This window comes from Oryza glaberrima, chromosome 5, assembly GCF_000147395.1.
Source record: "Oryza glaberrima chromosome 5, OglaRS2, whole genome shotgun sequence".
NCBI classification, from domain to species: domain Eukaryota; kingdom Viridiplantae; phylum Streptophyta; class Magnoliopsida; order Poales; family Poaceae; genus Oryza; species Oryza glaberrima.
Window position 1 is genome coordinate 14,385,173 of NC_068330.1, and position 25,407 is coordinate 14,410,579.

General features: G+C 41.2%; 3 protein-coding genes across 4 annotated transcripts; 2 read left to right on the forward strand and 1 right to left on the reverse strand.

Moving 5' to 3' along the window:
- Positions 1-1,380: 1,380 nt before the first annotated feature.
- On the reverse strand, positions 1,381-2,429 carry LOC127772784 (hapless 2-like). Its single transcript, XM_052298755.1, has one exon. It carries the CDS (start codon positions 2,331-2,333, stop codon positions 1,854-1,856), a length of 480 nt encoding a protein of 159 aa, XP_052154715.1. The 5' UTR covers positions 2,334-2,429; the 3' UTR covers positions 1,381-1,853.
- An 8,580-nt stretch (positions 2,430-11,009) lies between these two features.
- LOC127772511 (uncharacterized) lies at positions 11,010-17,367 on the forward strand. 2 transcript variants are annotated; one of them, XM_052298438.1, is made up of 11 exons: positions 11,010-11,333; positions 12,050-12,218; positions 12,903-13,584; positions 13,677-13,761; positions 14,421-14,508; positions 15,065-15,249; positions 15,685-15,817; positions 15,943-16,079; positions 16,206-16,280; positions 16,736-16,849; positions 16,940-17,367. In XM_052298438.1, the coding sequence occupies exons 2-11, from the start codon at positions 12,071-12,073 to the stop codon at positions 16,979-16,981; spliced, it is 1,689 nt and encodes a 562-aa protein (XP_052154398.1). In that variant the 5' UTR covers positions 11,010-11,333; positions 12,050-12,070; the 3' UTR covers positions 16,982-17,367. The 2 variants fall into 2 exon arrangements, with proteins under 2 accessions (XP_052154398.1, XP_052154399.1); XM_052298439.1 differs by having other exon boundaries at positions 11,010-11,329.
- Positions 17,368-20,387: 3,020 nt separating this feature from the next.
- LOC127775048 (nicotinamide adenine dinucleotide transporter 1, chloroplastic) lies at positions 20,388-24,390 on the forward strand. Its single transcript, XM_052301361.1, has 9 exons — positions 20,388-20,887; positions 20,995-21,090; positions 22,140-22,246; positions 22,460-22,508; positions 22,592-22,701; positions 23,063-23,157; positions 23,258-23,346; positions 23,509-23,603; positions 23,710-24,390. The coding sequence occupies exons 1-9, from the start codon at positions 20,767-20,769 to the stop codon at positions 23,956-23,958; spliced, it is 1,011 nt and encodes a 336-aa protein (XP_052157321.1). The 5' UTR covers positions 20,388-20,766; the 3' UTR covers positions 23,959-24,390.
- The last annotated feature ends 1,017 nt before the right edge of the window (positions 24,391-25,407 follow it).

Genomic DNA, 25,407 nt, shown 5'->3' on the forward strand with positions numbered 1-25,407 from the left:
ATCATAGAGTAGTAGTAGATTACAGAGTGTATAGTACCAAAGTAGGGACTAGAAAACAGAATAACACAGCAACACATAGGATGAACTAAAAGAAGGGTGAGTGGCTGATACCTTCCCTGGCAACAGCTCAAATGCTCAATCAGTACAGTCTTCTTTTAAACACCAGCATTAATGTATGGTCATGTTTGGGTCCCCATACAGATCACTAATGTAGGGTCATGTTGGATCCCCTCTACAGATCACTAATGTAGGACCATTTCATATGTTTGGCTCCTCTACAGATCAATGACGAACACTTTTGTCTGATAGTCACAACACCACATAGTTCTTTGGTGCTCTAAGTACGTGTAACAAGGGTTTTGACATAAAACATTATGATGAACAAAATTCACTGGTCGATCTGAATGATGCCCAATAACAGAACTCATTGATATCTGAGCTGAAAATATTTTACTGCCATGTTTTGTTAAGTATTACCACGGATTCAGTTAATAATTACAATGTATCACCTATCAAAATCAATGTCTGTGCCAAAATATCATTAAGACCTCAAGAGAATTATATGATCATTCATGTCGACAGTGAAGGTGCCCAGCAATTCTGTTAATCATTGGCTTAAGTATGTTAAATTGTTAATATGATATGGACTAAAGGTGTGTAATGAGACATCGACATCTCCACAAATTTACAAAATCACTGAATTGATTATGCCGATATAATATGCATGAAGCTAAGGGAAATTTTGGAATAAAACATAGGGGTCATTATAAGGAACAATAAAAATATCTTAATATGTTTAGCTGTTACTAAAATATATTGTTAGTTGGTTGACGTGTACGTGTTCAAAAAGAAAGTTTAAAGCTACAAATCACTAGCTTAATGCTGGTCTAACATAGACAGCGAGGAAAGTTTGGTGAACAAAATCACATCATACCAAACACGGTGAACAAAGGAAGAGTTAGACGCCATGTCATCCTAACTACCGCTTCTTTTCTGTATACTTTACCATAGAAATGATAAAATGAGCAAGAAAAAAAATTACCATGTTCTAAGAAGCTGCTAAAAAACAAGGTTAGCTTGTTGTCATATGTCCAGGAAGAGTTTGAAACTAGGCTGTCGAGGTGACCAATATTTTTTTATATTTCAGATGGAAGCTCATCAATGTTCATAGGTGGTACTTGCTTTGATCAACTTATCAACCTTTGTACTCATTGTTCCAGATCAAACTCAAACGAACACCAGTACCACACAGTTAACCAGAAATATTGGTGAATATTAAACAAATAAAACTGATGAGCAAAGATGATCATCTCACCCATTTCTACATCTATCAAGTGTCAAGTATTGGCGAATATTACACCATCTTCAATTCAGTAGAAGTAACAACAAACAAACTGTGGTAGCAAATAGCCAAATACCAACTCGGGTTGAGACCTCCAAAACAGCAGGAGAAAATTTTTTTATCGATCAACAAAAGATACATCCACCCACACAACTCTACTACTAAATCATCTGATCAGTAACAAAAGATAAGCAACACAACTAGCTATCGCCGCCGCAAAATGCATATTATTCCTCAAGTTCGCCTACCGCGCACGCATCAAACGGAGCATTCGCAAACGCCTCCCAGCCTCCATTAGCTCATCAATATACACTCGCAATCTCAAATTTCATCGAAGTAGTAGCAGTAGTAGCAGTCGTAGAAGAGATATCAGGATCATTACCTTCCTTCCGGTGGGAAAAAAAATATATAAATCTAACTTGCAAATGTTCCAAGGGAGCCTTTCATTCCGAGAAGTGGAGGAGGAGCCATCATCAGCCATGGCGTGAGGAGAGCGGATCACAGAGGGTTTTTACCATCCGTGGAAGATCTCGGAGCACTTGCCCTTGAACCAGCGGAGCCCCCTCCGCAGCGACGCCTTCATCTTGCCCTCCACCGAGTACGCCTTGTAGCTCGCCACCCGCCGCCGCCGCTTCATCTCCGGGTCGCTGAAGCACCACATGCCACCGCTTCCGCCTCCTCCACCGCCACCCCCCGCTCCGCCACCTCCCAGGTAGCCGTCCCGCCTACCGGGCGGCGGCGGGAGCGCGAGGCGCGGCGGAGGGGGCAGCGGCGGGGGCGGCGCCGTGGTGTAGATCTCGATCCGCCGGTCGCCGTTGGCCGCAAAGCCGCCGGTGCCCTTGGAGGAGAAGTAGCCGTTGGCGGTGGGGGAGGAGGAGGAGGAGGAGGGGAGGTAGTAGCCGTTGGAGTGCGGGAAGGAGGCGGAGGACGGCGGCGGCGGCGGTGGGCGGAGGTCGAGGTCGCTCCGGTAGGGGCGGTGGTAGTCGGCCATGGCGGAAGGAGTGGGAGAGATGGGAAATGCTCTTGTGTTTTTTTTGCTTTGATTTGAGAGGGTGGAGGGCGACAAAAGGGGAAAGGAAGGAGAGAAAGGAGAGTGTTGTGATGCAGCCATGAAGAAAAGTATCACTCGTCGATGCATTATTGACAGTTGGAAATTTTCTTTGTAAAAAGCAATTTTGATACTTTTGTCAATTGTTAGATACTCGCTCAGTTGTCTTGATTTTCTTTTTTCTAACTAGCAAAAAAAATGCATGTGTATTACAATACGATTTTCATGTTTGATCAAATCCTTGCTAAATTAAACGACAAACTAAAACAAGACAAAAAAAACAATGGTAAAACAAAGTCGGAAATCGTATATAGCATTGAACACGATTGTTGCATTTGTTTCATACATCATCACATGAATAATCTCTTATATACATCTTTCCATAGCCTTATAAATTGATCGGGTGGTTATTCCATAAATTGGCACACTTGTATTTTGCTATACCTCATCGATCAAAGATTGAAATTTTGATTATTCAATTAGTGATATTTTTTAACTATAGATTAAATGCATTTACAAAGTAACAAACTTGCCACATATACACCTTAAACAATGATAATTTCTTATATTTATTAGAAGAGAAATCTGGAAGAGAAAAAAAGGAAAAAGAGAGAAAATGAGGAGAAAAGAGAGGAGATTGGAAGGAGTGGGAGAAGATCAAGATGATGGAGAGAAAAGAAAAGGAGGAAAAACGAAAAGAAGGAAGAGAAAAAAACACCTAGGGGGGGCACGAGGGATGGGGCAGAGGGATGAATTAAATTTGAAAATATGCATTTTTTTTTATTTTTTTGCGTTTATATATATGCATGGAAAACATTTGCACAAATATACCTCATCCGCACAACGGGGACGCGGGACCGAGGTGGTGCCGCTCTTCCATTCCGTGGGACCGGCGGTCGCGCAGCACGGCCGTGCGGCTTGCTCCCGCAGCCCAAGAGAGCGGCAGCGTGCGGCAGTGTGGTGGAGGGCGATCGCACGCGGTCCTGAGCCGGTCGCGCGGAGCCATGGCGCGGGACCGTGCTGGTCGCGCCACGCCGTCACGCGGGACCACCCTCCACCACGCTGCTGCTCTCCTAGGCTGCGGGAGCGAGGCGGTGCCACACGGCCTCCTGCGCGACCGCCGGTCCCGCGGAATGGAAGTGCGGCACCGCCTCGGTCCCGCGTCCCCGTTGTGCGGAGGTGTATTTGTGCAAATGTTTTCCATTCATGTATATAAACACAAAATATTGAAAAATATTGAAAAAAAGAGGTATATTTTCAAATTTAATTCCAGAGGGATGGTGTGGGACGGTTGGGTTGGACCAGGAGGGAGTGTGTAATAGTTATTTTACTCACGACGAATTGGATACGGGTGACATACAACCAACACAAACATGGATGACGTACCAAAATTCCAGCAAAAACATCTTCGATTTTTTAATAGTAAAGATTAATCATTTTTAAGTATTACTAAGTTTATATAAGAATATAGTAACATTTATAATATCAAATTAGTTTCATTAAAGACTAACATTTGATACTATGTTTGTTGGGTGTTGTACATATGGCTAAGATTTTTTTAATAAATTTAGTCAAACTTCTTTTAACTTTCAAGGCTATTTGGTAGAATATGAAACAAAGGGAGTATTTCATGGTTGTTTGGTAGGCCGTAGATTCATAAGTCCTCATCCAAAGTAGCACGAGTCGAACCAAAAACACCATCAGATCTGAAATGGAGTGGAGTAGAGATGGGAGCGGATCAGAATTGTATGTGAGGGGTAGAGCGACCTTAGCCCGTACTACATATTATTAATGAAAGTGTTAAATGTGAAATTAGAGAGAGGTATTAGAGCAGTCTAAGGCAGTTCATGGCCTCCCCGAGGCTTTTAGAAGTAAAGCATCTATGAAAACCAATAAGGATGTCTATGGTTCCATAACTTTCTCTCTTCTATTTAGCATTATAGTGTTAATTCTTTCTTCAATGAGCATTTTTCCCATCCTTGAGAAGCTACCATGAGATACGAGGTACCATGAGGTACCAATCTAATCTAACCGTTGATTTAGCAAGGGTATAATCGGACAAAAAAAACATCTCTTCGTCCGTGCCCATCCAGCCCGCCGTCGTCGTCGCCAATAGAGGCTGCCGCCGCCGCCGTGCATCCAGCCGGCCACCGCCGTCGCCCATCCAGCCTGCCGTCGTCGTCGCCATCGTCGCCGTCATGCATCCAGCCGGCCGCCGGTCGCCGCCGTCGCCCATCCAGCCCGTCGTCATCGTCGCCAATTGAGGCCGCCGCCACCGTCGTGCATCCAGCTGGCCGCCTGCCGCTGCCGTCACCCATCTAGCCCGCCGTCATCATCGCCGTCCCCCATCTAGCCGGCCGTCGTCGTCGCCAATCGAGGCTGCCGCCGCCGTCGCCCATCCAACCCGCCACCGTCATCGCCGTCGTCGCCGTCCCTCATCCAGCTGGCCGTCGTTGTTGCCAATCGAGGCTGCCGCTGCCGTCGTGCATCCAACTGGGCGCCGGCGTCATGCATCCAGCCACCTGCCGCCGCGTGTCCGTCCGCCCACCGCCGTCCCCCTCGAGCCCGCCGCGTCCAGCCCCCTCCAGCCGCCGCGCGTCCCGCCACCGCCGCCGCGCGTCCGTCCGCTCGCCATCATCCCCCTCAAGCCCGCCGCGTCTAGCCCCCTCCAGCCGCCGCGCATCCAGCCGCCGTCCAGCCCGCCGCCGCCGTCACGCGTCCAGGCGCCTGCCGCCGTCCCCCTCGAGCCAGCCGCCACGCCGCTGCTGTGCTCTCCCGACGTTTTTTCTTTCTCTCGTGAAACAGTAAAGGACAGAAATACCCTTCCACCCATAGTACCACTTCAATGAGGAGGTGCAGTACCATGAGGTACGGATGATTTCTAACCGTTGGATGATGCCAGATCAACGGTCAGGATTTGGTACTGCACAACCTCAAGTACAGTAAAAAACCTCTTCTTCAATAGTTAGCCTGTCATGGACACTTTGCCCCTAATTAAGCATCATCAAGCTCCAACCACCTAGGTTGGCACAATGTTTCTTTTGCCTCAGTTTGTTACGTACAAAGCCATGAGCTTAATTATGCGCTAACTAGATTCATTAGGAATAATGCCGAAAAATGCATAGAAGACTTAAAATGACATATATTTGACGACAAAACTAATATGATAAAACGACATCTATTTGAGAACATAAGTGTGCTAATTTCATTTATAGTACTCCCTCCACTATATTCGAGCATCACTATGTCACCCTCCACTGTCATGGCATGTGAGTGCAAATCAACATAATTTTACATGAGAAACGTTTTGTTTGTTTTTATTACGAACAGAGCCCAAATATTTTGATGTGAAAAGTACGATAGACAAGGAAATTACATTTCTGTCTTGTGTACTAGCTTTTTACTCTATATCATTTATTGAAAAGTTATAGCCGACTATCAATGCTTATATATTTAGCGGAGCTGGCAAGATATACCACACCATCACTAAAGGCATTGTGAGTTTGTGACTAGGATACCACTCAAACATTGATATAAGATCAAAAGCTTTGAGATGCTTCTTCTGCTGTCTTCTTTCCTTTCCTTGGTCTATTCTTTTCTTCTTTCCCTAGCCTACCCATATGCTGCTGTTATTCTGTTGAAATTCTTGGTGATGCTTCAATGCTTAAGATCACCTTTTGTAGCTCGCCTTCTCTTTCTTTCTTTCTTTCTTTCTTTCTTTCTTTCCGGCAGATTTGATGATTTGTCAGTCTCCATTGGACATGAAATGCTACACTATGCTACTACTGGATAGAGTTCCTTTCCATTTCAATCAAAACTGCAAGTACATTTCAGAATTATGATAAGAAAAAAAAGAGAATAGTACAAAAGGTGATGGAAAGTTTGAGTTCCTCCTACGTACCAGCTGATGTTAAAGTAGGGTTCACAATCTCAATGAATTTCGATCCAATTTCATGAATTTTGATCATCTTGAGATGGTTCTAGATGCGCATCTTGTTCGAAATTTGTCCCAATTTATATGAAATGCGTCAAAATTAGCGAAAATTGATGCCTTGATGGGGCTCGGGTTTCACTTGCCAATCAAGATCGTAACCCCTGTGTTAGCATGTTGGCGCCAACTAAGGGGTCCTGGCTCCTTGTGTTAGGCATCCTGCATGGCGAATATTCATATTATAGTGTTTTTCATCTTTTGTTTTGGTTCTCTTTTCATGATCGCTAAAGAGGACAATTAAAATCCCCGCAAAAAAAAGAGGACAATTAAAATATTGTTTTGATTTCTTTTAAAATCAAACTTTGAAATTCATTTTAAACTTTAAAAACACTTCAGTTTACAGTGTGCAGTATGCTATAGCAGAATCAAACTCTCCAATGACAATCGAGTACAGTACGGGGTTCTGATTAAAAAAATTAGGATACAAGTATGTTTACGGGAGACTTGATTTCGCTCGTTGTCTGGGCTGGAAAAGATAGAAATTTTTTTTCCAGTTACAAATTAAAACAAAATCCATAGCTCCAGAGCGTTATCAATCGCCATAGAATAAATTACGATAACACAAGGCTGTGTCGATGAGCATGCAGCTTCTCAATATACACCATCTGCTCTCATAATTATGGAAACGGTCAGAATCGGTAGCACTTGACGGTAGCACTTGACGCTCAGTCGATCTATAATTGACTATATTTATCACCTAAACAGTTTAGTTTCAATATCAATATGACGTTGAAATAAATTAGAAAAATCAAATTTTATATATAGCTAAAATGGTAACGGCTGGAAACAATACAACTTGTAAGGAAACAACGATCAGGCGGTCATGAAATTCTGTGACTATTTTCATTTTAGAGTGAATTGCATATTGGACCATATCTTTTTACCAAAGTTGCAACTTGGACTAGAATTAACTAACCATTTTCAATTTGGGCCAAATATCTTTGCAACATATTTCACTTTCAACCCGCTCTTCTTCTCTAGCTTCTCTCTCTTGCTGCTCTCTCCTCCAAGAACCACTGTGAACCACTGAATCTGAGCAAGGCAGATCGAGCTCAACATTTGCCATGCCCATACGGAGCTCTTCTCGCTGATACTTGGCAAGAAAGAATAATGAGAAAGGTGAAAATCTCCATGATCTGCACACTCACTAACTGGTCTTGCAGGTTTCGATCTTCATCCTCCCCGATATCAAGCTTTGCATCCTCCATTGTTCCCAACTCGAGCTCCAACTCTTTTTTTGGCCTCAATGCTCGAGCTCTACCCCCTCTGTTGCTTGAGCTCGAGCTCCAACAGTCCAACTCCACCACGTAGAACTCGAGCTCCATCTCTGTTCATTCTCTATCACCTCAACCTCGAACCCCGTCTCTTTCTCCATGCATGCTCCTGACATCGAACTCACCAAGCACACCTTTCAAATTGCTGGCAGGTTTGGAGCATCTGCGCTCAGACTCGTCAAGTAGCAGAGTGTGGTTCGAGGTGAATGGAGATTGGGAAAGAGGAACTTTGTCTGTGTGAAGAATTAAGAGGCTCACTAGAGACATCGCTGGATATAGCTCAGCCTAGAAGACTGCTGAGGAAGAAGATGACGTTGGCCACTGACTTGTGGATCCAATAGTCCAAAATGCAAAATTTGGTCACAAAATCTAGCCCTAAGTAAAAAAAAAATTGCTTATACCTGGTCCAATATACAAACAAGGTAATAAAAACTGGTCCAAAGTGGAATTCACTCTTCATTTTATTTTATCTCAGAGGATGTTTTGGAACTTATATGGATTATTAAGGGCGGGAATAAAAAAAGAAGACGAATGGATGGTTGGGATGAAATGGGATAAGATGAACGAACGGTTAATATTAAAATGTATGCTTCAGATGATTGGGATAATATTCCCCCAAACACATTCAACATGCCCTCGTGTGCTGGTGGTACAACTGCAGCCATTGGCTTTGTACACAACTACACATGAATTATGGCTTATGTTTCAGAAACATTTGGGGGAGCTTTGATAACTACGACTTCTCACAGAATAGACAAGTCCCCCCAAACAATCCAGTTTTTCTTACATATTCTAACAGGCTGTAGTGCAAAATCCAATAAGTAAACTAAAATCGGTTTTTCAAACTTCTCTAGATTCTCATTGGTTGAATTCCCACCGGTTGCTTATTATAATATAAAACTCCCCAAATCTAAAGCCGTTCATCACGGGACATGTGAGTGCTATTTTGAAGTGGATTTTGTGACCCTTATTGGTCCCTAGAGGTTATATGATATCCCCTATTCTTACGGAAGTACTTCCTCCGTCTCAAAGAAAAACAAATCTAGAACTGGATGTGACATATCCTAGTACAACGAATTTATCTAAATTCGTTGTACTTCCAAATTTGTTGTAATAGAATATCTCACATCCAGTCTTAGATTTGTCTTTCGTGGCACAAAGTGAGTAGAGCTTAGCATAATATTAATTGATTACAAAATCTCTTTTGTTCGTGGATCTTAAAACAATCTTCCTGGATGATGATAGGAGGGATGCGCATGGCTACAAGCTAACAAGCACCACCATTCCTGCAAGAACACTTACACAATGAGATTTGCTCTCTGTTTTTCCCCCTTCAAAAAACAACAGGAAGAGGGAAAAAGAAAGAAAGAAAAGTAAATTCCCTACTGTCGGTAAAATGGCAACCAGGGTACCCATTTCCCCGACAGAACAATTATAAATAAAATAAATGACATGCTTAAACCATCCTTAAAAATAAAAAGCCACACCTAGACTGATGCGGCTAGGGGTCCCACTTTGGTGGGTCCCGGGCCCACCTTCAATTGTTTACGGGATAAGTATGTAGCTCAAGGTCTGCCTCGGTCCATTCCTAGCCTTGGGATCCAGGCACGCCCTAGTCCCTATAGTTTCCGCATTCTTCTGCAAAAAAGAGCGTCGAAACATGTAAAATAACTACATTATCGACTCATCAAAGACATTTTCGAGAAGCATGCCTAAGAATAGATGAACTATCATCACAAAAAGCACGCAGGTGCGACCTCACGACCAGCTGGGGAGATGGACATGCTCCACGGGCTATTGTGAAGCGGTCCTCTCCGCCATAAATGAAACAGATTTATGGGGAGCCCCAGCCAGCATGGAGTTGAAAGGATGTAGACAAGACACCAGCGTTGAGTCATTGGCGCCGGTGGCACCTTGGATGCGTGTCGAACATGCCCTGCGCCACCTGATTAAGCCAAACGGGCAGAAGCGAGGCTGTGGCATTGTTTCAGACAGCCCGGGTTCCACCAAGCCCACCACTCGCCATGTGGTGGGATAGCTGGCGCGACCCAGCTGTTTCGGACAGAAGCCCGGGTACACGGGGTAATGCAGATTTCAAATCTCAATAGGGTTTTCTTGAAGATGTGTTAGGAAACCAGCCGACAACGACAAGATAGCTGATAAGACAAGACAAGGAGTATATTTGTAATAATGTGAGCCCCTACTTGGACTATAAAATGAAGGGGACAAGCTACAGATGGAGGGTTGGACTCTTTAGATCGGTATAATTCATTTTGCAGCCTGAAAAAGCCTCCTTTGTAAGCAGCTGATCTAGGGAAGACAACAAAACCAACACATGAGTAGGGTATTACACCTCCGGGTAGCCTGAACCTGTATAATTCATGTGTCTTTTGCATGGCGGGGAGCTTGGGCCCCACAGATCCGATCTTGCTTGAATCTTTTTCTAAGTATTGCACCACAAACCCCTTGGTTGAATCTTCCCACCTGGGGAGGGGTCTCCACTCCTCGTTGTCCAAGGAATAACTCCCTTGACACCTACATACCCCTTAAAAGTTGCCTAAGTCCTTTTATGCTGCTGAGTTTTGTTCATTCTCTTGCATACCCTAGACTTTTTGCTTCGATCCCTTCCATACCTTTTCCGTTGGTTGATTGTTAGTTGATCATTAAATTCTTATAAAAAAGTCTATTTTGCCATTTAGTACGAAGAAACATGTAATTATTTATATTATTGGAGTATAGAAATTTACTGTATGAAACTTTTATATTTATGAGTTTGTCATGCGAGATATTATTTACGACAAAATTTATTTCAGGCATGACAAAAAAATCAATATTTATTTTTTAATTATTAAAAAATGTACATGTAGCATATTTTTGTTGATAGTAGTTTCAACGTATTTGTCTTATAAGACAAATCTACACAAACAATTATTTTAAATAAATAATAATAATTTATGTCATCTAAACATAAAACCTGTCATAAATAAATTCCGCATAACAAACCTATAAACTCATACAATAGATTTTTTAAATCCAACAATACGCTCCACAAATCTATATGCTTTTTCATACCAATGGGTAAAATAGACTTTTTGATAGAAATTTTAATAGTCAACTCATGGTCAACTAACAATAAAGATCAAATTTAAATTCAGAGGTACAGAAGGAAAGCGATCTATAGAAGGTACTCTCTCCGTTCCGAAAGAAAAACGAATATGAATATATTAGAATGTGTCGCATCCAGTATTGGTTTTTTTATGGGAAGGAGGGAGTACTAGGGAAAATTTCACGGTTAAATATATTCTTTTTTAAGAAGAAGAAGGGCGGAAGAAAAGAAGCTGGTCCTGTTGCATGTACCCGAAAAAGGCCCAAAAAGGTCAAGCAGGCCCCCCAAAAAAAAAGGCCGAGAAGGCCGAAAACTGAAGGAGTACAGCGGCCGCCGCCGCCGCCGCCGCCGCCGCCGCCGCCGCCGCCGACGAGTGGTGTTTTCTGGTCACCTGCGGCAGCCGTCGTGGTCCGTGAAACGAAACCCCTGTCTTTCGTCCGCGAAAATTTTCCATTCTTGCGCTTCCAAGTATCGAGCCCCCACTTCCTAGAAGACCGCGAACCCTAGAAGCAAGAGACCAAGAGTCGAGGAGGAGGAGGAGGAGTTGGCCGGAATCCCCGTGTGGAAGGCAGGTATCGCGCTCGTCTTCTTGCTTCGTTTCGTCTCATCTCCATTTTCGTCGTTGCTTCTTCTGTCTGTGGTTGGCGAGTTGCGGCGACGGGAGCCTCGCCTCCCCAATCTCAGTAGTGAGAGCTTGATTTAGGGTGGGGGATTTTTTTTTTTCGAAAAGAAAAACCAAAAAAAAAAGAGAAAAAAAATCCCCTCTGGCGATCGGTTTTGGGATGAATGGAGGAAATGTGTGAGCATTTCAATCTCCCTTTTGCCTGTCCAAAGTGTTGTATCTTGTTCTTGATCTTTGATGTTCTGGAGGCGGAGAGGGTGGGGGAAACAATATCAATTGTTGTTAGTTCGTTCAGACTAGTGTTACAGAGATTTTGTGGAAGTATTGCTGTAGCATTGTTGTCTCCATTAGCATATGCCATATATATAGTCTGAGGTGCTAGAATGGATAATCTGATGGTGTTAATGTTTTATATCTTGCGAAAACAAATACTACTTCAGCTTGTTAGGAATTCCTGGAGTGAGAAGAAATGTCAGCTTGATAGATGTATATAAAATCTCTAGCAGAATCGTAGTTTTGTATTCGCAAACTCAGCAACCTCCACTGAGCAGAACTAAATAGTTAGTTTCCCATCGTTTATGACGATATGGAGCTGTCTCAGATTATTTGTTTTGGTGGAGAGGTTCAATTTATGATTTAATGTGGAATATATGTTCTCATACGCAGGTTGGGACGATTTTATGAAGTATGGGTTGTTCAAAGACACAGACTCAGGAAGACTCTGAATTCAATCAATGCAATGAAGAGCGCTCCCTGTGCTTACACTCATTTTCTGACTTGTCACATGTTTCTGCAGCTACTTTTATGTATCTTTTGAAGGACTGCTACCTATATGGTATACCTAGTTCTTTTTCATGCTATTCGAAAACTACTCCTTCCGTTTCATAATAACTGATACTCATATTTTTTGTTGAATATTTACAAACCTAGAAATGATACCATGTTACTAAAGTGGGGTTTGCCCTAAATCAAAACTTTCATTCACTTTGGTCTAACAATTTAAGGGCAATTAATTGTCAAAGTTTAATTGGGAAAGTCAAAATTGTCAGTTATTAAGAAAGAGGTAGTATCATCTATGTGGCACTGTTATAATTTAATATCTACATGATTGGTGTGCTAAAATATTTCTTTCTGTAAGCTTCGGTGCAACTAATTCTGCTTGATTATGCTATGAAAATGCTGTCACACAATCTTCCCAGAAATAAACACGTGATAGGAAAATAAATAAAGTTACCTACATAGTAATATCGACAGGTTAAATCCATAGTAGTTTGTATGGAACCTTGGTTGAGGTAAATATCATCAAATATGATTTTCAAATTCGGTTAATGCAAAATGCAGGCTCTTGAATTCCTTGGGTCTTCAAACTTTTTGCATAACCAACTCTCTGCTATGAATTTGCTACAAGCTTGCTTTATTATTTTATTTTATTTGTTTTCGATATCAATTTCATCCTTGATCTTATGCACTTATTAATTGTCCATACTCTGATGTTTTACAATCTTTTTTGAAAAATCAGGAACTGACAAAGCAACCCCAAAGTTCAAGATCCTTCAGCTGCAGGTTAAAAGGGCATTAAATAATGATCCTCAGCCAGGCCCATTCACGTATGTTGTTCAATGCATGTATATTGTGCCACTGCTGGGGAAAACCCATGCTGAAGGCTTCAGCCATATGTTGATCTCTTCTCTAAGGCATTTGAAATCTGTGGAATCTGTACAGAAAGATTTCTTAGATGCAAAGCATCTTGCTGCGCGACTTATTCTTGATATTGTTGCTTCTATTGTGCCCCATGAGGAACGCATACTGATAAAGCTTCTCGAGGCATATGATATCGAGTTGAGAGATATGGCTGATGCATTGTATGGTTCAGAGTTGGGTGATGAAGATCTAGTGAAAGCAAAAGAACATCTCAAACAGTATGTACAATGCTTAATGGAATCAGAATCTTATGTGACCGCTGTGAACCTGATAACACGATTTTCTATTCAATGTTATGATGAGTCCTTTCTTACAAAACTGATTGAAAATAATCACTTGGAGGCAGCAGAGAAGTGGGCAGTTTTCATGGGGAATGAAATGATATGTTTGATCATCCAAACGTATCTGGATATAAAAATGCTAAAGAGGGCAAATGAGTTGGTAAAACAACATGACCTTACAGAAAAGTTCCCAGATGTTAACTATTTGTATAAAGAGAGGTAACTTTTGTTTTGCTCAATGCAAATTGCAAAATATTTCTACTATAATGTTTACTAATCTTATAGATCTCTGAATTATATTGTATTTGCAGTGTACTGAAGAAGCTGGCTGAGAAAGGGTGCTGGGATATTGCAGAGGTTCGGGCCAAGAAGGAAACAAAATTGATGGAATACCTGGTAATATGCATCCACATTGTCAGAGTCATCTTTTAGACATGTTTGTTGTTTGTACATGTCATCATGAAAGTATCTGCTGCAATGGAAGATGGATTCACTCGAGACACAGTTTCCTATATGCCTCTATCTTTGTTCATCGGATGAAATGGCTAGGATGTATTGCTTTTGTTACATGTGGATTGATGGTCGTTATTGTGAAGCCATGCTGTCATCTACTTCATAGTGTTCATATTTATTTATTTTTTGCTGGCATCCTTGTGTATAAAATCTATATATCCTATATAGTTGGCACCAAAAGCTTAACATGCATTGAGCCACATAACTGACAAAATAAGAGCCATTGGATTATTCCCATGCTTCATCACAATCATCCAAGATATATTAAAATAGTTACATTTACTTCTCATTAGTTCCTAGATAACTTAATATTGATTATCCCACATAGTGTAGTTATTATTGCTTAAAGAAGGCAGGTCATGCCATTTGTCATCTTATCATCAGATGGTGCTTTTACGGTTCATATCAACTAACAATCTCTCTCATATTAATATATAGACTTTTTATAATCGTATTGCACACACCATTATCCCACCGCAACGCGCGGGTTGCCATCTAGTAAAATATAATTGCTTTACTCATGACCTTGTTACCTTGTGCAGGTATACCTAGCTATGGAAGCTGGGTACATGGAGAAAGTTGAAGAACTTTGCCAAAGATACTCTCTTGAAGGCTATGTCAATTCTTTGGGTAAGCATAAACACCAACGTTATTTATCATACATTAATATCTGTAGTCCTGCAGGTGTGTATTCTTTTAATTTTCTAGCTATTTATTTTCAACCTGCTGTAGAAACTAGCTCCTTTACGTTTGCATTAACTTTTAAATAGCCACCCTGCTGACATTCCTTTTGGTTATTACAACCCACTAGAATGATTAAGTTGATGACTTTCAGCTGGAACTTTGAAATCTGGGTTGCTGATATAGAATTACTAGAAAAACATTATAATGGAAAGGCTTACTACATGCATCCAACGTTCCAAATTTAACTTACATAGGAAGAGCTGTAATTAGGAACAAGGTATTTTAAAGACTAACATTTTTACCAATACAAAAATCATGGACGCGTGAGAGGGAGGGAGAGAGGGAGAATGCAGGATGGGTTAATGCAAAATTATGATATATGAAACACAGCTTTATGATACATTCATTGAATTTTATCTGTACTCTTGATACGTTGTAATTGACTTTATCCCATCAACTCCATTTCTACTGTTGATCCCCTATATTAATTGTGTATGAGCAGTTCCAGAGGAGATTTGTTGTGGGTCTGACTACTTAGATCTTAAAGAACTGATTTTGGAAGACATTATCTGGGTTGATGAGATTGATGGACTTCTTAATTCAATAAGTTATATTGAAGCTTGTAAAATTATTGGTGTGGATTGTGAATGGAAGCCTAATTTTGAGAAAGGTAGCAAACCTAATAAGGTAAGCGATGTCTTAATTTAAATTTCTGTCAGTTTCCATGTTTAACTTAGTTTTCTGGTACAATTATAATCATTTTTCCTAATGTATGGTAATCATATGTTGCATTATTGTGGCGATACAGCAGGCTGAATGAAAATCTCCCCCTGTTCTTCCTCAAAAGGCATCACTGGATAAAATAGGATAAATAAATTGTATTAGGTATCATTTAAGCAATTTAGTAGTTCTAGTATTCAGTTATCCATATCACTCCCTGTGTAGTAAGCTATGGCCTTGTGATCATCTCAGTGATATTTTCTTTACAGTGTTTATTGTTTTGGAACGACTATCTTATCCTTAAGTTCCCATGATATTTTTTACTTGTTCCTCTTTCAGAAATTCTGCATTTTATCTATCTATGTCAGTTCTTGCATTAATTGAATTTTGCTCTATGGTTAGGTCTCTATTATCCAAATTGCGTCAGATAAGAAAGCTTTTATTTTTGATCTGATCAAGCTGTATGAAGATGACCCAAAAGTGTTGGATAGCTGCTTCAGGCGAATTATGTGTTCTTCAAACATACTAAAGCTAGGTAGCGTACTATTTTGATTAAAAAACCCATATCTTCCCATACACTCTTGTTTTCCTGAAAACAACATTTCTTTCTTATGCATCCTGTTAAACAAGTACTTATTTTTGCCCCATTGTAAACCAAAGGATATAATCTGCAATGTGATCTGCATCAACTATCACAATCATATGGAGAATTGAAATGTTTCCAGTCCTATGAAATGCTGCTTGATATCCAGAAGCTCTTCAAAGGGACTACTGGTGGTCTATCTGGGCTGTCCAAGGTAATTGCTATAGCGGTATAGGCTCCACTTAACTGGACGTCGAACCAGTTTTGATTTTTTTTTTAAGCTTATAGTTTAGTGTGAATCATCTGGTCCTCCATCTTTATTTATCACGGAATGTATCAGAAAATATTAGGAGCTGGTTTGAACAAGACGCGACGGAATAGCAACTGGGAACAGCGCCCTCTCACCCAGAATCAGGTCTGTCATCTTTCATATTCCTTAAAAGCTGTCCTCACGAGTCCTTATTCCTTGAAAGGCCCTATTTGTTGGTATGAGTGATTAATTAATTTCTCATAATTTTGTATTGTGAGTTTTTTTTTTCAGTCTCATTCTGAATTTATTTTCACAATACTTTTCTAACCATGACAGGTGTTTGTATGAAAAAAGTAGAAAAAGAAATTTACTTTAGAAATGAGCCTGTCGATTACCACATTTTTAACATCACCTTAAGATGCCTCTCCTTATTCTCATGTACAAGCAAATTTTCTATCAGATCTTGTGCTAAGCTTATCTTGGTAAACACCATTAGTTAAAACTAAGTCAAACATGCTTCATCTTGCAATCTAAAGCCACGAGTTAGTTTGATAGCCTACTGTTCATCGAGGACAAAAAGCCCCATCCCTAAAACAGAGAGATTCTTCCTCCTTTTGCAGAAAGAGTATGCTGCCCTTGATGCTGTGGTCCTTGTTCATATATTCCATCACGTCAAGGGACAGCCTCAGTTTGGTGTCACCGAGGGATGCAAAGTGGAATGGAAGTCCCATATTGTAAGTGCAATCTAAAAACATCAAAGTATCAAACTGCCATGTTTATATGCTAATCCTGAACATCATGTGACATTTTAACCATCGTTGCAGGTTTCTCGGGTGAAGAATTCACGGAGTACATTACGCTTCTAAAATTAAGGGCTGATCAAAGTTGACTGTGGACGTAGTATCTTGCTAAAGTGTTAGCCAGGAAGAAGTTAAGAATCAATCTGTTCATATCTTTCTCACATCTTACATGATCTCAGCAGCTGTTGCTGCCATCTGTAAATATTATATGCTCAGATTTCTTCCATGTTGTGTTATCGCTAATTAGGAGCTATGAGCCTATGACAGTTCAGGCCTGCATCTTTTTGGTGGCAATGGACTTTATTATCAGGAAGCATGATAGAAATGTGCCAATGTGCCAGTTGGAGACGATTGAAATTTCATGAACTAACACTAGAATGTTTGTATTTAGATGAAAGTGAATCCTACCTTTGCTCAAGGGAATTCATTTCCTTCATTTACGGGAATGTAGGAACTTTTTTTAAAAAAAATTTTCTCGTATTCCATATAGTTGTGGCAGTACAGTAGATTCCCACGAGTCCAGCAAATCCAGTAAGGCACAAAGTAATCCAGAGTTCTCAACATTACTTTTTTTCAAGTGATCTAAGCTTTAAAAGGGCAAGTTCTCTCATTATTCGTGATAGGTACATATAATTATACAGAATTATTACTTCCTAACTACGCTTTCATCTTTTGCTCGTACGTGGCATTACCAGCACCATCAACAGAGATCTAAAAAAGGCGAGACAGAAAAACTGAAGAATTATTAGGAATTAAAGGCGATCATTCTCCCTTTCGATCTCCTGGGTTGCTGTCACTCTTTCCTGATAATTACTTTGCATTCGGGAATCAATTCGTGGTTGGCTGTAGCAATCTTGTGTTGATACTTGATAGCACTGGATTCGGTTCTTGGCCGACCAGATCTTCCCTCTGGCTGGATGGATAGGGTGGTTTCTGTTTGTTGGGGGATCGAATTGGACAGCCAATTCTAATCTGGACAGTCAACTCTTTCTTTACAGATAAGAAGCTATTGCGTGTCTGTTTCGAAGGTGTCAACAAAAGGATTTGTGCAGAATTTTTTTTAGGGTTCTAATTCTGTAAGAATATTTCCTATTTGACCATTTGAAATAAAGAAATGGATCTTCCCAAATTCTATAGAATTCCTTATAAATTTGCTCAATATAGATTTTGGAGAAAAATTATCAAGAGTTTTAACCTTGTAGGAATTTCCAATTTATGTGTTTTTCCTACCGTTTATCCAAATAGTTATTTCTATGTATTTCATACGGTTTCGTGTGGATGGTAATAACTTGTAATTAGAGGGGTTATCTTAAATGTAGCTAATGATGGTTTACCTTGTTTCTTGGCCTGTTATTTGAGGTTTAGGGTACGTGTTAATGTTGGGTTCACTTATTTCGTGCCGGTTAGATGTAGTACCGCATTTGATTTTTTAAGTAATTTTCATTTTTTTTAATAACGTATAAGTTGTTAAAACGTAACGTCAAAACCATAAATTTGATCCACTCTAATTTACGAATACAAATACAAGCTAATAACTTATCAACTTCTTACAATCTCATCTTTTCGCTTTTGTTTATACTAATTAGTATGTTTACTAGGTGAAACCCCGCGCGTTGCTGCAGGACTTCAATATGATAATAATAAGTAAAAATAATATGTAATGTAGCTAAACAATATAAACTTACATAAGCACTAAAATCAATTTATGTGATATGGCTTATTTAGAGAAGAGAGAAATAATATTAACCAAGTGAGGATGAACTTATATAGGTATATAAGATATTATAAAAAATAATGAAGATATATATTGAAATATTATGTGAATTATGTGGGATGATGATTTAACATGCTTTCATTTTAAAAGCTCTAAAATGTAATAAATTTTAAATTATAGATAATATAGCATGTTTACATGATATTAAATGTATTGATTGTTAGTGGATGATGATGTGGCACCTTTGCATGTTAAGGTTTAGGAGTCAGTGGGTTATAAAGGATTAGAAAAAAATATGGCTAAAATATTTATATGTGTCCTTACTCATTAGCGATACAAAAGCAAATACTATAAAATAAACTATAATATAAAAAATTAACTTGAAAATTAAGTTGTAAATTTAATTTTTGGCTTACGACGGTCCAGTAAATCTACTTGGATCGACTTCCATTTTATCTATATTTAACAAATGATACGTAAAATAAAGTTGACCGAAGGGAGTACTTATGCCATATAACAACAAAAAGAAAAAAAATAACAACAAAAAGAAAAAAATGGCAAGAAACATTCATGATAAAAACACGGAGCAATGATAAAAATAATAAGGAAAAATTTAATAAAGAATGTTGTGACTTAGCGGTTTTAGCTGTAGGATATCGTACAAAAGTAGCTTTTGGAAAAAAATACTCTGCAAACGTAAAAATTAACTTATGGATGCCGTACCTATTAAAATATTGATTTCTAGTTTGATGGGAGAGAAACAATAGTTCACAACTTTCACATTGTTTCTCTCCCCTATTTAATCATAAATCACCTTTATATAGTGTTTTTTTTTCTAAAGTCACTTTTGTAATGTCGTACGGTGAAGATATCGAAGTCATGATGTCATGTACTCATGTACCAAATTTTGCCAAATACCTATGTTTACGAACCAAAGTCATTGATAAGAGTCATGTACGTGTACCAACTACTTAGGCACTTGGGTAGTACAAACAAGACAAAATTTTGAGCTATTTTCAAGTACTTGGACAATCTACCTATATATTATGTCCGGATTTTCCAATCTGTCCCCACAAATCGAGAGAAGGGGGAGAGATCAGTACAAGCCGCACCATGGCGAAACAAAGCAACATAATTCTTCGTGCTTATCTTTTCCTCTCTCGCTCGCTGTGGATAGCGAAAGAAAACGAAACGAGGAAAAGAAAAATAAAAAATGGTCCCCGCGAGCCCATCTGGGCCGTCCGGTCGATTCCGCCTCGTCCCCGATGCACGGCTGCCGTTCCACCACGTCACCCCCCGGGTGGTAAGCGGCGACCAGACACCGCCGTGGGCCCCCACGTCCCGCCATCGATGACACTCGATGACACCTGGGACCCACCGCGCGGTGGTCCCACCTGACAGTGACGTGGTCGGGTGACGGGGTTCGTTGAGTCAAAAACATGTGGCCTAACTAATAAGCTGGTAAAGTTCTACACGTACACGTAAACGAGGACTACGTGTCAATGACTCGTGGGCCCCACGGCCTTGGCTGGTGACCACGAATCCGCTCGGGTCCACGCTTGTGGCTGACATCGGGGCCCCGCACTTGAGCCGCCGCGCCGCACGTGCACGACGGGCGAGAAAGTCTTCACCCAACCCCACTGGCACGTGGACCCTCGGAATCATTCCCGGTCCCACCGTCAGTGAGAGGGGGACGCCCCACGTGGACCCCACGCCTCCCCGAGGAGGAGGAGGAGAAGCATATGAGAGAGAGAAGAGAGAAGGGCAGGTGAGGTGAGGCGAGGCGAGGATGTCGTGACGACGGAAAAACGGAGCAGCCGAGGCGAGGAAGCCGCCACCGCCACCGCCGCGACCCCAATGCGCGCGCCTCCCGCCGCCTCAGATCCCCACCCCTAACCCTAGCCTCCGCCTCCGCCCCCGCCTCGCCGCCTCCTGCTGCCGCGACGAGCGCGCCACGGACGTCGCGGGCGACCCCCCGGAGGCGGATGCGATCGGGCGCCCTCGCGTAGCGCCCCCGGGCTTCACCTTCTCCTAGGGGTAGGGGAGGGTAGCGGTGGCTGTAGCCCTAGACGCGGCGGCGCGCGGTTCCGTGCCCTGAGGGAGGGGAGGAGCAGATCGGTGTGTGTGGGGGGGAGTGATGCCGGGGGACGTGGCGACCTCGCCGGCGCCGGCGCCGCCGTCCGCGTCGTCGCAGCAGAGCCACCACGCCACCTCCGCCCGCGGCCTGCTCTGCCACGCCGCCGCCGGCGCCTCCGCTGGTAACACATGACCGCTCGAGCTATCTTATCCATTTTTTTGGGTCAATTTGTGTGTTTCGGGGATGCCCATGTGGAGCAAGCGTTGAATTTTTGGGGCTTGTGGGCAGGTGTGGTTGCGGCGACCTTCGTGTGCCCGCTCGATGTGATCAAGACGAGGTTTCAGGTGCACGGCTGGCCCAAGCTCGCCACCGGCACAATTGGAGGTGCGTGTCTCTTCAGAGGAATTCTTGCGAATCTTTGCTTGCTACAGTTTGCTGCTGCAGAGCTAGAGCTGCACATAAATCTATTATAGACTGCAATTTCTATCCTATGCTTGATGAAGCATGGTGAGCACATAGGAGTTTGAGCACTTAAAGTCAGTGCATATAGTGGTCAGAATATACAGTGGATGCATCATGCATGCAGGGGAATGATGGTAAACCGGTGCAGATTTTGTGCCTTTCTCTTTGTGTAGCTTTACTCGGACACTTCCAAGATTCAGGGAGTTGAGAAAATACTTGTCGGCAACGAAAGATCTGCTCTCTGCTTTTAGATGTCGTAACGGTTTCAGATTGCTTGTTTGGACGGTTCTGTTATCTGAGGCTTTTGATTGCTCTCTTGTTGTTGTTTTGCGCACCTTGAATCTATCAGTACCTCCAATCAAAGTGGGGCTGGGAGCTTCACATGTGTTGAGCGGAATTGTTGGGAACTTATGAGATCGTGCACATTGAGAATGGAAGGAAAGCATGCAGCGTGCTATTTGCTGTTGCATGAATTCGTTGATGTATGATAAAAGCATTAGCATACATGAACATGTGAAAAAAGCCAACAAACTTTGTGATGTCCATGGGTGTAGTATAGTGTGGGTAATACTTCCAAGCCTGGATTTCTGATGTTATTGGTACACATTTGCTGAACCTAAATTGCCTGGAACATCTGCTGACGTACATGCTTTGAATTCAAAAAATGTTTTAGCTGCATTCATGGATGCTGGCATATGTGTGGCCCGTTATGCTCTGAAGAATGCCAGCAGGTCATCCTATGTACGTGGCCAACAGCATTGGTGCATTGATAATGCACTTACTTCGTACTTTTTACTGTTGAATTTGCATCTTTGTCAATAGACTGTTGAATTTGCATCTTTGTCAATAGAAGTTTGATGAGTAGCATATTTTCTGAAATGCTTATGTCTGGACTAAATTGTTTTCTACTATACCAAGATTCTTCAGAAGCTAAGGTTTATTACATCAGTTCTTTGTTCTATCATTACTAGGTAGTGTAATAATTGGAAGCTTACAACAGATTGCTCAGAGGGAAGGTTTTCGGGGAATGTATCGTGGTTTATCTCCAACTATTCTGGCACTCTTGCCTAACTGGGCGGTTAGTCTTTACCCTTACATCATAGCTCCACTTACTCCATTGATGAGATGTTTTTAAATTCTATGTAAAAAGCAACGATGCTAATGATAATGCTATAAGTTGATCTGCATGCAAACCCATGTATGGCACCGAGTAGAGTAGTACACTACACTATAGATGAATCAAGTGTCTATGATCTATTGTGGAGCTAATAGTATCCTTGTGGATTTCCAGGTCTATTTTACTGTGTATGAGCAGCTTAAAAGCTTGCTTTCTTCCAATGGTTAGTGTTTTACCCTGCATATGACTTACTTGACAGCATATCATTTGTCAGTTCTTATGTGGTATCGTACATTCATTTTGCAGATAGAAGTCATCACCTGTCCTTAGGGGCAAATGTTATTGCTGCATCATGTGCTGGAGGTGCAACTACTATTGCAACAAATCCACTTTGGGTTGTGAAGACAAGATTTCAGGTATCCTTCGACCACAACTTGTCTGGACCAGTAGTCGATCCAAGACGCCTGATAGCATAATTGCAATTTCAAAATGCTGCATACCAAATATTTTGTCTGGCCTATATTAGGCAAGTGTTTAAAACCTGTAAGCAATTCCCATTTCTTTCCTAATGTTGACTGATGGTCTTTACACAGGCTGAATGCCCATTTGGAATGGAGCTATCATTAATTATAATCACTTATAAATATGCTGAATTTCTTTTAGATCTTTTACCTGTCCATACTAAGCAGTCGACATCTACATGCTATACTCAGACAAATTGATTCAAAGATTTTATTTTGAGTCATATCATCATCTGTATCCTTTTCCCTTTTGTAGACCCAAGGGATACGAGCTGGGGTGATCCCGTACAAAGGTACACTTGCTGCTTTGAAGAGAATAGCACATGAAGAAGGCATTCGTGGACTGTACAGGTAGCTTTCCATGGAAGTCCACGGATGCAAGATTTTACACCGTTTGATGATAATATGTTTTGTGCGCTGGCTGATATTTTTCTTTTTCTTTTTTATAAAGTGGACTTGTCCCTGCCTTGGCTGGTATCAGTCATGTTGCTATTCAGTTTCCTGCATATGAGAAGATCAAAGCTTATCTGGCTGAGCGAGGTACTCTCTCAACTTCTGGCCTTGGCTGGTATCAGTCATGTTGCTATTCAGTTTCCTGCACATGAGAAGATCAAAGCTTATCTGGCTTGCACATGTTTATTACATTTGTACACTCCAGATTGTGTTTTGTTCCACACATATAACAGCGTCATGCTTTAACAGATAATACTACCGTGGAGGCATTAAGTTTTGGTGATGTTGCTGTTGCTTCATCCCTGGCAAAAGTTGCTGCGTCAACCTTGACATATCCTCATGAGGTAGAGTCTTTTCTTTGAAATTACGATGCATGCCAGTCTTGTAATAAGTGTACTGAACTTTGTTCTGGCCAACTGGTGGCTATATATCTGAAATGATTCGTTACAGGTTGTTCGCTCAAGGTTACAGGAGCAGGGAGCACACTCCAAGGCAAGATATACAGGTGTAATGGACTGCATCAGAAAGGTCTATCATATAGAGGGTTTGACCGGTTTCTACCGTGGATGTGCAACTAATCTGTTGCGGACAACTCCTGCCGCAGTAATAACATTTACCAGCTTTGAGATGATTCACAGGTTCCTTCTTGATGTATTCCCTCCTTTACCTGAACAGCAACCCCAACCGCTGAAGCATTGATTGTACAATCGTTGTGCCCCTATCCATGTTGTCACTGTTGAGTAGAAACCCAGTAAAACCATCCATGGACACCGTTTACCTTTGTTAGAAGGCTCTCCTAAAAGAGAAATTTTGATAATGCAACAGGTAGCTACCACTGAAAGCACAAATCATAGTGTAGGACAGTAATTAGCATTTCTGTGTGTATTATTACTTTTGATAGCATGCAATGAGGAGGTATATGGGTTTAGGGCTGTGGGGACATGGTGATTTTGGTGGGGTATGTTGTCCGATGATGATGATGATGAAAAAAAAAAAGATACTATTATGTGGATACAATAATTGCTCCATTCATTTTATTCCTCTTTTATGATTCGTTTTGTGATACTGAACTCAAATATGCCTTGGAGCAGACTGGCAGTTTTGTTATATAGGAGTACTATATATTTGCAATGGTCAAGTGTGAATATGCTGAACCTGTACATAGCTAACCTCCTCCAACGAAAGATCAACTTCTCAGTTTTTTTCCTTCTTTTTTTTTTGCCCTTTTTGCTTCGATTTTTTGTGGTGCAGCATCTCCTGGGTATTGTTTCGTTCGACAAAGACTCCGCTTTGTACAATGTACATGTTGGAATGGTCTATGGCTCTATGCTATTACTACTATGTATCAACTCTGAATCAAGCTGCTCTTCTAAGGGTTTGTTTCGCCTCGGACAAACACACCCAGCACTGCGTTACTCGCCATATATGGTTCCGTTGAGAGGTGTGGTGTACGGTGTACCATTGCCCTACTTAGATTTTATTTTGAGAATGAAAATTTTATAAAGCACGTAAACAGTATGCTATTTGTTTTCTCTGGGCTTAGTTGAATTCTGGTCCCTAAGGCCCAATACTAGCCTTATAAAATTTGCATTACTCAAAGGAATAAGTCCACTTATTGTCTCCTAAATCTTTCGGTCAGAGTTTAATTAACATCGCTAAATCGTAATACCAGAAATCTTTACTCATCTTAGCAAAACCGTCCAATCAAGTCTCATGACATTATGAATGGTTGTTTTGTCTGACGTGGCATCCTAGTCAATAAAAAGAAATATTTAAAAACATGTGAGTTCTACTCCCTCCGTCCCAAAAAAAGACAAACTCTGGTTTTTCGTGTCCAACGTTTGATTGTCCGTCTTATATGAAATTTTTTTATAATTAGTATTTTCATTGTTGTTAGATGATAAAACATGATTAATACTTTATGCGTGATTTGTCTTTTTAATTTTTTTCATAATTTTTTCGAATAAGACGGACGGTCAAACATTGAACACGGAAACCTAGGGTTTGTCTTTTTTTTGGGACGGAGGGAGTACATGTAAGTGGATTTTTACCTCTTCCCACCTATCCTCTCTCTTCCCCCATCTCTCCACCTCTCCCCTCACTTCCACAAGAGCTCACCGACCACCTATCCTCTCTCTTCCCCCATCT